The 16,817-nt window shown below is 41.7% G+C and overlaps 1 protein-coding gene across 1 annotated transcript in view; it reads right to left on the bottom strand.

The window, feature by feature from the left end:
- Positions 1-16,817, bottom strand: part of LOC311084999 (complement factor H-like) — a 176,517-nt gene that overhangs the window by 159,506 nt on the left and 194 nt on the right. Inside the window, 4 exon segments of the mRNA XM_084117373.1 lie at positions 348-1,991; positions 1,994-2,001; positions 2,003-2,074; positions 2,271-2,364. Of these exon segments, the coding sequence (XP_083973499.1) occupies positions 348-1,991; positions 1,994-2,001; positions 2,003-2,074; positions 2,271-2,364 (1,818 nt within the window).

Genomic DNA, 16,817 nt, shown 5'->3' with positions numbered 1-16,817 from the left:
TATGTCAGCTATATTTTTAAATGTCCTATTGGTTTTCATACAGAGAAATGTATGTTTTACTTGTTCAAGGCTTTGTATTGTTTATTGTGAATTTCATATGATTAAGTACACTAGCCTACATTAGACATCAAATACATAATATACTCTGTCTTTAAGGACTATTCGTAACAACATGAACGAAGGAAATAATACTTTCATATATATACTGTCAAATGAGAAACACTTTACAACATGTTACACATTTATTAATAACCACACATGTTAGGAAATATGGTTGTCAATACAAACATTGACTGTGTGAAAGAAGCAAATTATATATATATATAAAAAAAGAAAAAGACACTTACTTGGAGATTTGGGTCCTATGGGGCCAATAGTGCCACTGGCTTCACTGACTCCCACTTTACCCACTATCCTGTAGCGGATCAAGTACTGCTTTCCAAACTCCAATCCAGTCAGAGTAAAGACTTCATCAGCTGTGTTTATGATAATCCACTGTTCCTCAGAGCCAGAATCTGCTTTCACCTGCTGGTACTCCACTCTGTACTGCACAGTTTCTCCAGTTGGGGACTTCTGCAGTTTCAGGGATACACTGTCCTCCAGGACCTTCTCCACTTCTGGTGGGGGAGGCTTCGACACGGGCTGGAACTGTGTGTCTGTCAGGTTCCCTGTTTCATACAGATAGATAGAGGAGCCTGGACTGGAGGGATCGGAGATGGCAGAAATAATGAATCGATATCTCTTGTCATCTTTATTAGCCTCTGAAAAACTTCTGAAAAGAGATAAGTTCTTTCTCATTTTTGAGATAATAACAGGATAGTTGAACCACTTTCTAATAGATGCTAACGTGCTAGAATGAGGTTTCATTACCACATTTAGCTCTTTAAACTCATCAGATTCCAGAAAATTCTTCAGAGTTGTGAGATCTGGGTCTTCATACTTCAGAGATGCGAAGGTCAAGCACACCACGACATCAATATTAGGATTAAAGAGGATGGTGTTGAGTCGGTTTGAGTCTTCAGTTATGATTCCCTTCAGTATCTCAGTGTGAACACTCAAGAGGTTAAGTTCAGCCTTTGCATGATCTAACCACTGGTTAAGTATGTCAGCATTAAAGGGGGAGCTATAGTGGATCTTCAGGATGTTTTCCAATGAATTTTGCTCCTTCTCTCCTCCTCGTATAGCAGGCAAGACCTTGGCCACTGCTTTCAGGAGCATCGTTTTGTAAATGTTAAGAGAGCCCTTAAATAAACGGAGCCTCTCTTTGATGTCTTTGAAAACATTTACAATTGGTTTTCTAGACAGGTCGTTGCATGACCTCTCTACTTCTCCCAGCCCCTCGATTATATCTTCAGTGTTGAAAACCAGACTTGTGCTAATTTCTCTCTCCAACTGAGCTGCTTTTGTATCCAGTAGAGAAAGAGGATAGAGCCAGACTTTTACTGGAACTGCATTCTGTGGATTCTCCTTCAGTATAGTGGGGAGCTTCTTGTACACCTCTAGGGCCTCCATGTAAGTGGTGGGGTTCTGATCAAGGCGGACGTCACCATGAAATGTGCAGGCAGTCTTCTCAGCCACTTTCTTTTGAGCATCTGTCATTTTTATAGCTCCTTGTCCCTCAATGGAAAGTAGAGGAATATTCTTGACCATGACATTCAGTTCTCCCTCAATCTCCTGCCTTTCTTCCCCTTCTGAAAATGTCCGATCAAACACCATGAAGGCCTGAGCTCCGTATAATACACCTGTGACCACATGAGTTGCAGTTTTCTGGTCAAAGACCTGAGGGTAAGTGATCTGACCCAGATGGCTCATAGTGAGCTGTTCGAATCTTGTGCTTTCGCTGTAATACATTGTAACTCTGGACTGTTGGTTTGAAGATTTGGTATTACGCAGGAACTTGGCAGATCCTCCCACCTCCACCAGCCCTCCCAAGAAGCTGGCCTTCAGGGAAGCACTCACATCCAGGAGACTGGACTTATCAGAGAGAGAGAGTCGGAGCTACTTCAAATCTGCCCTGGGCTGTGGACGACTGTCCAAATCTTCACTCAGTGATTTCTTATCCCACAAAGTGACATGACAAATTACCTTATCCCTGAAATGACAAATTACTTTTAGATTTATGTACGAGGAAGTGATGTACTGTTGAAGAAACATGCAGGTTTTAAAGTGTTGTTACACAAGGATTTGTAATTAGTGATACAATATTTGATGAAGAGGGGAAAATAAACTTTTTAATTTTTTTAATTTTTTTATTTTAGGTTTGTAAAGCACCTGGAATGAAGGTATCCTTGCGGCAGTCATACAGCATACCAGGAAACAGAGGTCTTCCTAGAGCTGCCACTTCAATGGTCTGTGATGCCAGGTCTGCAGTAAATAACAAATAAAAGGTATCATTTATATTTAGAATATTTATCATATATTAACAAAATTATATCTGATGATAATGAAAACTGTTTAACTCTTTACCCGCCAGCATTTTTGAAAAAAGTTGCCAGCCACTGCCAGCATTTTTGATCATTTTCTCAAAATTTTCATGACCCCCAGAATATTTTGTTGTATGAATATCTCAAACATGCAAAATTTCAAAAGAAAGAGCACACCCTCTGCTTTAAAAAACAAAGAGGTTTTATTCCATCTTCATGCATTCCTTTTTAAGTTAAAAAAAGCAACAATTCGAGCAAAAAGCTGAGAAAATCGCGTTTTTGTCAAAGACTACGTCTAGATCTAATTCAGAACAATGATCAAAACATAGATTGATAGAGTAGATTGTGTCAACACCCTCAAAGCTTGCACAGTCCTATAGCTTGTCCTGGGTCGACTTTTCATTCAGTAACATTAGGCAGTTTTGATTAATGTGATGTTTAATGTTGATGAATAAATGTTTCTGCTTCTTTTTCACCTGTGTTTTGATCAGGAGATTCTCTACTCTTTCAGAAGATGCGTAATAGTGCCCCCTACTGTAAAACAGTGAAAACACGAAAAGCCGGACATTTCCGTCAATGAAAGAGTTAATAATGAAGAAATCCATATTAAAATAAAGATGCAAGCAGCAATATGGGGGCAAGCAAGCACTGAAGCCATAGCAAGCACATGGCATGGCAAAGACAATGGTCAAAGGAAATACAGAATTAAACTTTAAACCTTCAGGTCAGTTTAATTATATCATATAAAATGCTTAATTTTCATGTACACATTTAAAAGACGCTTTTATCCAAAGCAACTTACAGTAGAGTCTCTTACATCAATCACCAGAGCGAGCTGTGTTAGCGCCCCCTATTCAGGCGCAGCAGTTCCTGCTTTTGGCAGAAACCAAACTGCTCTCCCAGAGAGCCCCATTCTGGCTGGAGATTTGGAAACTTTGTGTCTTGTCCCTGAAAGGAAATTTTGGTCGCTGCTTGTGACTATATCACACAGTTGAAGCAAAGCTACGAACCGATTGCCCTAAACTTTGCCTTAAGGGTGTAAAAGGTCACTAATATATTTGGGTGCGAGACCAAATAGTGACTTGTAAACAAAAATCTAATTTTTTTAATCCACCCCGAATTTCACTAGGAGCCAGTGTAGAGATACCAAAACTGGGGAAATATGATCCCCTTTTCTTAATCCTGTTAGCAGCCTGGCTGCAGCATTTTGGATGAGTAATAGACGGGATAATGCTGTTTGGGGCAGATGACTATACAATGAGTTGCAATAGTCTAACCTAGATTAAATAAATGAGTGGATCACAATTTCCAAAGTCAGTATGGGAAAGGAAAGTTTTTATTTTAGCAATTGATCTCAGAAGGTAAAAACTAATCTAGTTTTAAAAACTAATGATTCAAAAATCACTCCAAGGTTCCTCATATGATCTAGGAACCTAAGATCAAGACTTCAGTTTTGCTCTCATTTATTTGTAAGCAATTATTAGCCAGCCAATGTTTGATATATTTAAAACAATATAAGGGTTTCTCAGATGAGCAATTTTTGTCTATACTCACTGGGAAATAAAATTGGGAATCATCAGCATAAAAGTGATAAGATATGCTGTATTTCTGAAAGATAAAGCTCAGGGGAAGCATATAAAATGAAAACAAGCAGCATTTATCGGGGTTCAAGCGGTTTAAGGCCTTTAAGCACATGCATAAAAAGATATGTTTTATTTAGCAATCCAAGCATGTAAACACTTAGAAACCAAAAGTAATTTATAAAAGATCATATAAGAGATTCAGTCAAGAATCATTTTGTACAGACGTAAATAATGTATGTTGGATTGATGTTTATAAGGACGTTCATCCTGATAAATTTAAGTCTATTGCAAATTAAGAAATCAAGTAACTAAAATTAATAGGAAAAAGAAAAATGTTTTACAAAATTAAAATAAGTGAATGTACATATGATTGTAAAAACATGTGGAGTATGGATAAGAATGGATAAGAAATCAAGTCAAATTCCTTCTTTTATTGAGACAGGTGACTCATTTTTAACTATTTTTAAACCATATGAAATTGGAAATTACTTTAATGATTTTTTTCATAAATAAAGTTGATAAATAAAGAGAAGAAATGTTGTTTGACCAGTTTGCCACATCTTTAATATCAGTATTGAAAAGGGGATTTTCCTTTAGCTTGGAAAGATGCAAAGGTTATTCATCTACAGAAAAAATGCAGCACTGGGTTTTAATGGTCATAATAGTCGACCAATAAGTTTGCTACCAGTTCTTAGAAAAGTATTGAAAATGATAGTTTGTGAGCAAATTCAATTATTCTTTAAGAAGAATAATTTGCTCTCTAATTTTCAGCATTTGAGAGAGCACATACTGATGACAATAACTTAGCAGGAGCAGTATTGTTAGATTTTAGCTCAGCTTTTGATGTACTGGATCATACATTATTGCTGGATAAACTGAAATGTTACAAATGTATTCTCATACTGTACATTGGTTTAAAAGTTAACTGCCTAATGGCACAATGTGTATTTTATAATGGAAGTTATTCAGGTTATTCAACTGTGAAAGAGTTGCAATGTGGTGTCCCTCAAGGAAGTTGTTTAAGACCAATGATTTTTCCTCTTGTTTTAAAGTGTGCATGGACAGTCATGTATGCAGATGATAAAACATTAAATTTACCTGCAGCATCAATTAAGCAGTTGTTTACTGCTTTGGATGAGGAAATACAATTGGTCATAAAATAGGTACGGAATAATAAGTTGGTTCTAAACTTGATAAAAACCAAAAGCATTGTGTTTGCATTAAATTGCATCAAAAGGTGATTGCATCAAAGGTTGATTGCATCAAAAGTTAAATTTGTCTGTAAAAAGTGTGCCTATTGAACAGATAGAGGAAATAAGACTTCTTGGAGTTATATTAGACAGTAGGCTGAAGTGGTCAAAACAGATTTTTTACCACAACACTGCATTTCTAAAATTGTGCAAACAATGGTTCTTGCTTAGATTATTGCCCAGTGGTGTGGTCGAGTGCATCAAGTAAAGACAAAAAAATTTAACTAATTGAAAAATTACAATTAGTCTAGAACAGAGCAACACGACTCACTTTAAACTGTAATAGAAGGGCTAATATAATAAGAATGCACTGGTGAAGGATTGTCTCTCTGCTTTGTTTTATAATTAATATTTCTGTGTCTAGAGTTCCTAATGTCCTGTACTCTCAACTTTTGTATAATAGTACTTGTCATAATTTTAACACCAGACATGCATAAAAAGGTTGTTTTTTATTTCCTGTTTCGAAAACCACTGCTAAACAACGGACTGTAATGTATAGAGGAATGAAAATATGGAATGATTCACCATTGATATTACATATTTTTTAACAAGAAAAATGAGTTAAAAAAACTATTTAAAGGAACATTAATTGGCACAATATATAGTAAATTGTTGATTTTGATATTTGGAATGAATGTTGGGTTAGTATGTTTCATTGACTTGACTTTTTATTGCATTACTTGTTGGGACCACAGGAAGAGTAGCCACTGCCTAGGTAGTGGCTAATGGGGATCCAAATAAACAAATGAACTTAGATCATAGATGGAAAAGACCATTTACAGCCAATACAGGCAATTTAATTGTAACGGTCACCAGCTGGAGTGCCCTTGAGAGCCACCAGAGGGCACTCCACATCACATTGTCATTTCCTCACAAACTACATTTCCCATAACTCACTGCCCGGACTCATCCCTGATTGCATCCACCTGTGTCTCATTACCTTGCTAGTCTCAGCCTATTTAAACCATGTACACTCATTCATTCCCTGCAAAGTCATGTATGTCTCACTGCATTTCTGAGCGTGTGTGTATCCTGTTTCTACCTTCTCCTGGTTTTTCTGGATTCTCTGCCTGTCCCCTCGGATTTCTCTCTTTGCCTCAGCCCTTATCTGTTATTGTTTGTTTGTTTGTTTGTTTGTGTATGACCCTTGCCTTGATTTGGAATACGATTGTGTCACAGTGTCTGGGTTGTGTTCCCTGGGTCACCACTAGATGTCCTCCTTCCCCACGGTGTATGTCACATTTGAACTACATTCCCCACGATCCTTGTCTCTTCATTGCACTCAGCTGTCCCTTGTCACTCATTATTACACTCAGCCTATTCCCCATTAGTATTGTCATTTACCTGTGTATTTATACCCTGTCTGTTTTAGTATGTGTTACGGAGTCCTTGTTATATGTCACTGACACTTCGCAAGTCTGTTCCTCGTCTGTTCTTGTTCTGTTCCTTGTTTGTTTATTTTGTATCTTTGGACTGCTAATATGGATTTTGACCCCTGCATGGATGACGACGAATTGGATTGCCCTACTAATAAAATTGCTGTTTTTGGATCCACCTGTTTCTCTCCCTTTCCTGTATGCGTGGATCGTGACAGAAGGACTCCGTCACACAATGGATCCAGCAGCATGAACATTTTTCAGGGCCTGGCTTTATGGGCCCGCCAGACTGAAGAGGCCATGGCGCTGAATTCCCCTAAGCACCCTTCGCCACTGATTCCGCCCAGCTCAGAACCTGCACATTGCCATCGGAAACAGAGGAGGAGAAGGAAGACCTCCTCTGTAACTGTTCCGGTGGTCCCTGTTCCGGTGGTCCCTGTTCCGGTGGTCCCAGTGCCGGTGGTCCCAGTTCCGGTGGTCCAGAGTCCGGTGGCTCCAAGACACAGGAGGAGGAGAAAGGCTCCCTCCGTAACTGTTCCGGTGGTCCCAGTTCCGGTGGTCCCAGTTCTGGTGGTCCCTGTTCCGGTGGTCCCTGTTCCGGTGGTCCCTGTTCTGGTGGTCCCGAGTCCGGTGTTCCCGAGTCCGGTGGCTCATAACACGGAGACCATCCCGGAGGTGACTGCCGTCCCTGACGCACCGCCCAGGCGTCTTGCTCTGCCCGCACAGCCCAGGCGTCTTGCTCTGCCTGCGCCGCCCAGGCGTCTTGCTCTGCCCGCGCCGCGCAGGCGTCTTGCTCTGCCCGCGCCGCCCAGACGTCATGCTCTACTGGCCCCGCCCGAGCTGCTCGCACTGCCTGCACCACCCAGCGATCCGTCACGTCTGCCCAGCCAGAGACTGTTCACGTCACGTCTGCCCAGCCAGAGACTGTTCACGTCCAGCTAGAGACTGTTCACGTCACGTCTGCCCAGCCAGAGACTGTTCACGTCACGTCTGCCCAGCCAGAGACTGTTCACGTCACGTCTGCCCAGCCAGAGACTGTTCACGTCACGTCTGCCGGTCCAGAGACTGTTCACGTCACGTCACGTCTGCCGAGCCTGTGTCTTCGGACAAGATGGCCGCCACAGAGACTGTTCACATCACGTCTGCCGAGCCTGTGTCTTCGGACAAGATGGCCGCCACAGAGACTGTTCACGTCACGTCACGTCTGCCGAGCCTGTGTCTTCGGACAAGATGGCCGCCACAGAGACTGTTCACATCACGTCTGCCGAGCATGTGTCTTCGGACAAGATGGCCGCCGCCGAGCCGGTGGTGTCTGTTCCTGAGCCGGTGGTGTCTGTTCCTGAGCCGGTGGTGTCGGTTCCAGTTCCGGAGCCGGTGGTGTCGGTTCCAGTTCCTGAGCCGGTGGTGTCGGTTCCAGTTCCTGAGCCGGTGTCTGTTCCAGTTCCTGAGCCGGTGTCTGTTCCAGTGCCTGAGCCGGTGTCTGTTCCAGTGCCTGAGCCGGTGTCTGTTCCAGTGCCGTGGCCACCCGAGGGGTCGTCTCCGCCGTGGCCGCCCGAGGGGTCGTCTCCGCCGTGGCCGCCCGATGGACTGTTTGCTCCGCGCTGGCCGCCTGAGGGGTCGTCTCTGCCCTGGCCGCCCGAGGGGTCGTCTCCGCCCTGGCCGCCTGAAGGAAAGTCTCCGCCCTGGCCGCCAGATGGACTGTTCACTCTGCCCTGGAACAGTCCGAGGGGTCGTCTCTGCCCTGGCCGCCCGAGGGGTCGTCTCCGCCCTGGCCGCCTGAGGGAAAGTCTCCGCCCTGGCCGCCAGATGGACTGTTCGCTCTGCCCTGGTCGCCCGAGGGAAAGTCTCCGCCCTGGCCGCCCGATGAACTGGCCGCTCCGCCCTGGCCGCCTGAGGGAGAGTCTCCGCCCTGGCCGCCCAATGAACTGTCGTCTCCGCCCTGGCTGCCAGATGGACTGTCACTCCCTGTCCCCGTTTCCCTCCATGGACCTGGTGTGTGTGGATCGTGACAGATTGTGGATAACCCATTAAATAAATACTGCATTTGGATCCTCAACCTTTGTGTCTCAGAGCAGTTTGTGACATTATTACTAAGGAAAAATATGTTTTTTAAATGTTTTTTTTTTTTTTTTTTTTTTTTTTTTTTACAGTTATAGCACCATGCCTGATCTCCACCACTTTTATTAGGTATCCTCAAAGTGTGCCCATATATGTGTGTCAAATTTGTTGTAAATATCTCATTTCGTTTTGAAGTTTAGACACTTATATTTATGAGAGCATAAAAATGATCCATGGGCGACATTGAATGAATTTTATTTCAGTTCCTATCATAATTTTGACGTTTAGGGCGTTATTGTTTAGCTATTGATTTATGTTTTCAAATTTCTTGTGGTGGTTTTGTCTCGATCCGACTAATGGTTTCGAAGATAATCATACGTTTTTAAGTGCTAAATGACACCGTTACACAAACCATAAGGCAAAACCTGCCATGTTTGGTATCGTTGGACTCGGCAAGGATTCAAGAGTCTAAGGACGTCACTTCTGTGAAAAATGCTGGCTTGAAATTTTGCAGGCTCCTTCAGCGCATTGTGCCAATGCCATGATAGTCTGTGAGAACATTGCAGTTTGTGCACCATTTGATTGTGCACAACATTGCACCATATGACCATATGACTAGTAAGTCAAAGTCCAAATCACAGTATTTGCTGTCCACACTTAATTGATATAAGTACCAATGTAGAACATTATATAGAAACTGTGTCTATTCCTCGTTTAGTGAGGTCAAACATTAAATCTACTGTAGGATCTAGGAAAAATCTAATTGTGACTAAACCAGAAAATCTCAATATTAGTGAACAAAAACAATTTATAAAGCTAGGTCTTCTAAACATTAGATCGCTCACACCTAAGGCGGTTATTGTAAATGAAATGGTCACAGATAATAGTTTCGATGTACTTTGCCTTACTGAAACCTGGCTTAAACCAAATGATTATTTCGGTCTTAATGAGTCTACTCCGCCAGGATACTGTTATAAGCATGAGCCCCGTCTGATTGGTCGTGGCGGCGGTGTAGCAACAATCTATAGAGATATTCTTAATGTTACTCAGAAAACAGGTCACAGGTTTAATTCGTTTGAAGTACTTGTGCTAAATATTACACTCTTAGATGTAAGAAAGAAATCCCTATTATCTCTAGCCTTGGCTACTGTATATAGACCTCCAGGGCCCTATGCTGATTTCCTAAAAGAGTTTGCAGACTTTCTCTCAGATCTATTGGTCAATGTCGATAAAGCATTAATTGTTGGAGATTTTAACATACACGTAGATAACACAAATGATGCGTTAGGAGCTGCGTTTACAGATTTATTAAACTCCTTTGGGGTCAAGCAAAACGTCACTGATCCCACTCATCGTCTTAATCATACGCTAGATTTAATTATATCACATGGAACCAATCCAACCGATATAGATATTATACCGCAAAGTGATGATGTCACTGATCATTACATGGTAACTTGCATACTACGTACTGCTGAAATTTGTCATGTTGCGCCACGTTATCGACCAGGCAGAACAATCCTTCCAACCACTATAGATAGATTCTCAAATTGCTTACCTAATCTATCTCAGCTGCTCAGTGAACCCAAATAAACAGATGAACTAGAGGAAATGACTAGCACTATGAGCACCATTTTCTCTAGTACATTAGACATTGTTGCACCAATTAGATTAAAAAAGGTTAGAGAGAAAACTAAAGCACCACGGTATAACAGTGCTACGCATGTTATCAAGAAAGAAACTCGTAATTTAGAGCGTAAATGGAAACAAACTAATTTAGAGGTCTTTAGAATCGCGTGGAAAGACAGTATGTCACATTATAAAAAGGCCCTAAAAGCAGCCAGGGCTGAGCATCTCCGCAAACTAATAGAAAATAACCAAAATAATCCAAGGTTTTTATTTAACACCGTGGCTAGACTAACAAATAAACAAACATCACCTGAGCAAAATATTCTGTTACAGTGCAGTAGTAATGATTTTATGAATTTCTTCACTGAGAAAATAGAAAGCATCAGAAACACAATTGTAAATGTACAATCTTTAATGGTGTCTTATGATTCAGCCTCAATTATTGCCCCTCAAGAACAACTACACCGCTTTACAACTATAGGACAGGAAGAGCTAAATAAACTTATCATTGCATCTAAACCAACAACATGTTTATTAGATCCAATACCCACTAAACTACAACTACTGAAAGAAGTGTTACCTGTAGTGGAAAAGCCTCTTCTCAATATTATTAACTCGTCTCTATCTTTAGGTCATGTTCCAAGAATATTCAAGTTGGCAGTTATAAAACCTCTCATTAAGAAACCGCAATTAGATCATAATAACCTAGCAAATTGCAGACCCATTTCAAATCTTCCATTTATGTCTAAAATACTACAAAAAGTTGTGTCCGCTCAATTGTGCTCTTTCTTGCAAGAAAATTATATCTATGAAAAATTTCAGTCAGGATTCAGGCCGCATCATAGCACAGAAACTGCGCTTGTTAAAATTACAAATGATTTACTTCTAGCTTCTGACCAAGGCTGTATCTCAATACTAGTTTTACTCGATCTTAGCGCTGCGTTCGACACTATAGATCACAAAATACTCTTAGATCGACTACAAAACTACACTGGTGTTCATGGACAGGCATTAAGCTGGTTTAGATCATACTTATCAGACCGCTATCATTTTGTCTGTTTAAATGGGGAAAAATCGAAGATAATGCCAGTAAACTATGGAGTGCCGCAAGGATCTGTGTTAGGCCCTCTGCTATTCTCAATATATATGCTGCCACTTGGTAATATTATAAGAAAACATGGAATTAATTTCCACTGTTATGCTGATGACACTCAATTATATATTTCATCACGACCAGATGAAAACACTAAATTATCTAAATTGACAGAGTGTGTTAAAGATATAAAATACTGGATGACGTGTAATTTTCTGCTATTAAATTCAGATAAAACAGAGGTATTACTTATTGGCCCAAAAAACTGCCCACAAAACCTCTTACAATACAACTTTAATTTAGATGGATGTCCTGTTACTTTATCCACTACAGTAAAAGACCTGGGTTTTATATTAGACCGCAACTTGTCTTTCGAAAATCATATTTCATATGTTACAAGAACAGCCTTTTTCCACCTTAGCTACGTAAGCTACGTAACATGCTATCTGTTTCTGATGCAGAAAAGTTAGTTCATGCATTCATGACCTCGAGACTAGATTACTGTAATGCTTTATTAGCTGGTTGTCCTGCATCCTCAAAAAACAAGCTACAGTTAGACCAAAATGCAGCTGCTAGAGTTCTTACTAGGTCTAGGAAATATGATCATATAACACCAATTCTATCATCTCTACACTGGTTACCTATTAAGTTCCGTATCAGTTACAAAGTATTACTACTGACCTATAAAGCCCTAAATGGTTTAGCTCCTTGGTATTTAACGGAACTTCTATCGCCCTACAATCCATCGCGCTCTTTAAGATCACTAAATTCGAGGCTTCTGGTCATTCCTAGGATATCTAAGTCCACTAAAGAAGGGAGGGCGTTTACACATTTAGCTCCTAAACTGTGGAATGGCCTTCCTGATATTGTTCGAGGCTCAGACTCGCTGTCCCAGTTTAAAAATAGATTAAAGACGCATCTCTTTAGCCAAGCGTTCGCATAATACTACCTTTTATACTACAGTTGAATCATATCGAATGCATTAATATTATGAACAGCAGCTATACTAATTATTTCCCATCTGCTTTTCTGTCGTTATAGCGTCCCGAGGTAAATAGAGTTCATCAGTTCCAGTTTGTATCCAGCCTCACATGGAACCTTCAGATGCCCCAACACCCGTGAAGAGACGACTCGACGCCTGTGAAGAGACGACTCGACGCTGGCGATATATTATGCCCTAAATTAATACATGATTAACTAACTGTATTTTTCTATGTACATTTCTGAAATGCACTTTCTGTAAAGCTGCTTTGAGACAATATGTATTGTGAAAAGCGCTATACAAATAAATTTGAATTGAATTGAATTGAACATTGGCATATCTCAAAAAACTCAGTATGCGTATACTGAGTTTTTTGAGATATGCCAATGTTCTCATAGACTATCATGGCACCCTGGACAAAGACGACTGCATGCCAATTTTCATCGGACTAACGGTTGGGTGCGGTTATAGCTATTTTCATGATTTTTTTTCCCTCCTGTTATAGCGCCACCAAGTGGCCAATCGTCGCTTTTTTTTTTTCATGTGACCTGAGATTGAGCTCATAAACGTGTCCCGAGTTTAGCGAAAATATCTCTTTCCGTTAGTAAGTTATTAGTTATAGTTATTAGTTAAGCTATAGCCGTTTTAGTAAAAGTGGCCCCGGTCACATCAAACATTTTGGTTCTCCTTAGTAACTGTGAACTGAAATTTAGAATTTTTTTGATGATTGTTGATAGTCACTCTCCAGAAAATATTTCTCCAGTGGTTTGGTTCCAATCAGGCCAAAAACCTAGGAGTACTTTGCAAAAGTAGGTTTTGCAAGGTTGAGCTAAGAATTCCAACAATATAAAACAATTGAGCCAACGCCTAACGGTTTAGGAGTTATGAGCCATTTCGTACTTTTGACCAGTGTAGCGGTGTAGACAGTGTCAGGCTGTTCGGGGCGCGCCTTTGGTGACGTTGTAGGCAGCGTGAGTACTACCAGCCCTCAAAGTTTCAAGTCTCTACAACTTACGGTTTGGTCTGCCTGATCAGTTTTAGATGGAAAATGCTGCATCATGGGAAAATTAACAATAGGGTTTCAGCGCTACACGCTTGAACCCCTAATAAAAAAGGGCCTAAAAAAGGCCTGTAAGAAAAAAAAAAAAAAAACTATAGGGTTATAGCACTTGACGCTTGAGCTGCTGGTTACACAATCTTTATAAAGCCTTTTAACATGTACCTCTGAGAGGAAAAAGGTTGCTTTTTGTATTTTCAGCTCATTCATCATGGAAATGTGTTTTTGGTGGTTTTTCTTTTCCTTTTAAACTGTAATACCTCTACTGATGGACCGATCTCCATAAAAGTTTGCACGCTTATTTAGAATAAAATGGCACACATGCTCAGCTAATTTGGTGAAGTTCTGTGAAGAGCAGACCATTTTTTAGTCATTTAAATTTCATTTTGGAGAATCAAGGGAAAAAATCAAGGGAAAATTAACAAAAGGGTTTCAGCACTAAATTCCTAAAATGAAAAAAAAAAAAAAAAAGCTTCCAATAAATAGAGTATAATTTGAATGTCATGGTGTGGTGCAGGCAGAAGAGGGAGAATCAAAAGTTCCAATGCAAACTTTTACTAACAATATAATTACAAACAGGTACAGACAGGCAGAAGGTTCACACACACTTAGTAGGACGGAGATCGGACAAAGACTGACTGAACAGAATGGATCTAAATACAAACACTGATGAACACTGATTAACAGAACACAGGTGACATAGATGATGATGATGAACTAAACACAGGTGATACAAAAATTAAATGACGGTAACCATGAATACGAAGGAGTGGCGGGAAAAGAACAAAGACATGCAACTACTGAAAATACAAACAAACCCTGACACGTGACAGTACTCCCCCTCCCGGCAGGCGCATCCCCGCGCCATAGATAGGCCAACTGCAGAAGGAGGGAGGAGACTCAGGAAGAGGACGAAGAGCAGGTGAGGGCAGACAGAAGGCAGGAGGGGCCAGGGCAGAGCAGGCTGTGCAGGCAGCCAGGGCGGAGCCGACGGAGAGAGGAGCCATGGAGGCAGGGCTTACGACTCCAGGGGGCCAACTGGCGGGGTCGGAGCAGGTTGGAGAGGAGATCAGGGTGGAGCCGTAGAGCCGATGAGCCCAGGTGACACCGAGGATCCGGCAGGACATGGCGAAGCCGCCGGCTCTGGCGACTGAGGTGCAGGCGGGGACACAGAAGGACAGTGGAGACAGAGAGAGTGAGGCCCAGGAGGAACAGAAGGGAGTGAGCAGTCCAATGGAGCCGGGGGGACGAAGAGATGAGGCATAGCCAGAGGAGTGCAGTCCAGAGGCGAGGGTAGGCCGACGAGCGACCAAGGTGGATCCGGGGGGACGAGGGAGCCTGACGAAACTGGTGAACTGATGGACCACTGGTAGACCCACAAGCTCACCTCACTTAAGGTGGCATGTGGGTGAGCTGTGGGGCTAGCAGGAGATGGGAGAGGGAGGCTGGGTGGGAGTTTGGGGCCAGGAGACTCAGGCTCGGGGACGGCAACCATCCTGACTGAGGGCTCAGGTGGCGACCATCTTGGCTGAGGGCTCAAGCAGCGAGGCGGCTGCCATCTTGGCCGGAGACGAGGGCTCGGGCGTAGCGGCGGCCATCTTGGCCAGAGACGAGGGCTCAGACGTGGCGTGAACAGTCTCTGGTTGGGCATACCTGACGTGAAGAGGCTCAGACTGGGCAGGCCTGTCGTGAGGAAGCTCTAGAGGGGTGGTCTCGGTGGGACGAGACCCTGGACTCAGCTGTTTTCTGGACCAGGGGTACATGTCTTCCAGACACTTGAGAATGGCATCCCTCCAGGGAAGTCCTCGGATGTGTGGAAGTTCAACTGGGTGGTAGTAGTTAGCCCCAATCCAATATAGGGTTCTGAGGGTCTCATCATCATAGATGGAGAGGATGGCTAGACAGAAGAACTCCACGGAGTAATCTACAAAGTTGAGACCTTTCCGTGCCAAAGCAGCGAACTGTGCTGCTATATCCATTTAACGGTCCGATCTTCTGTCACGGTGTGGTGCAGAAGTAGAAGAGGCAGAATCAAAATTTCCAATGTAAACTTTTACTAACAATATAATACAGACAGGCAGAAGGTTCACACAAACAGTAGAACAGAGATCAGACAAAGACTTCTTCTTCTTCTTCTTCTTCTTCTTCTGGTGTTTAATGGCGGATTGGCAGACCAACATAAATGGTGCATTACCGCCACCTACTGATCTGGAGTGTGGAGTATACTTGGCTTTGGAAGAAATCAGACAAAGACTTACTGAACAGAATGGAACTAAATACAAACACTGATAAACACTGATTAACAGAACACAGGTGACATAGATGATGATGATGATGATGATGATGATGATGAACTAAACACAGGTGATACAAATGAAATAAATGACAGTAACCATGGATACGAAGGAGTGGCGGGAAAAGAACAAAGGAAGACATGTAACTACTGAAAATGCTGTTGCCTCATGATTGCAGTGAATGTCACTACTTCCGTCTATCTTTTTGTCATTAGATATACACTCAAAGTGAATAACATCACCATAACTTCCCTCCTCTGTAATCTCCCAATCACTTTCCAATCATAGTAACAACAAGCTACAATCCAGTTTTCCTCAAAACGAGTTTATAATATAAATTGGTCTCTATGAGCAGGCGGCAGAGAGAAAAGTCCGAAGGGACCGTCTGCCTGAGCTCACAACAGGTTTAGTAAAAGAACGCAAACATCTTTGCTAGAGAACACAGAAGTTTTGCAAAGGAACGCAAAACTGGCTATTTTTTTCTCCCATCCCAAATTTTTTCCACCACCATGTCCATTTAGGGGCTCCAAACATTTCATACAATACATATAAAGAGAATAAAAAGCATAAAGCACATTTACCCTTTCTCGCAAGTATACAACACTGTTGCTCCAAAAACAAACTCTGTTAAGACTAAAATCACCATTTGCTGTGACCCCTGGGTGACTGCATTTTGTCTCTGCAGAAATCAAACAAGTTTTACTCTGCATTTTAACATTGATTTAATAACCAAAAATGATGTGGTCAGTGGTGATGTGGAATTGACCATTTTCTCACTTGCACATGGTCGCTCAATGGATGTCTTCCATTTTCCTTTTTCACATTTTAATCTATTCCAGTAAAACCTGTCGTGCAGCTCAGCCTCACTGTTTCACCATCATCGTATAACTCTTTCGCAACTGGTTCTGTGTTTTTATAGTTAATATCTGCTATACGACATTCTGAGAAGCACAAAAAAATGTTACACTAAGACATTTTGTACATTAAATGCTGAAGCACATGCAAAACTAGGCAACACTTTCTAAATCTACAGTTTGGGAAGTGCATATAATATAACATTTATATTCAAGTC

Source organism: Abramis brama (assembly GCF_963993115.1).
Source record: "Abramis brama genome assembly, chromosome: 6".
Classification (NCBI taxonomy): Eukaryota; Metazoa; Chordata; class Actinopteri; order Cypriniformes; family Leuciscidae; genus Abramis; species Abramis brama.
This window is presented reverse-complemented; position numbering and strand designations above follow the sequence as displayed.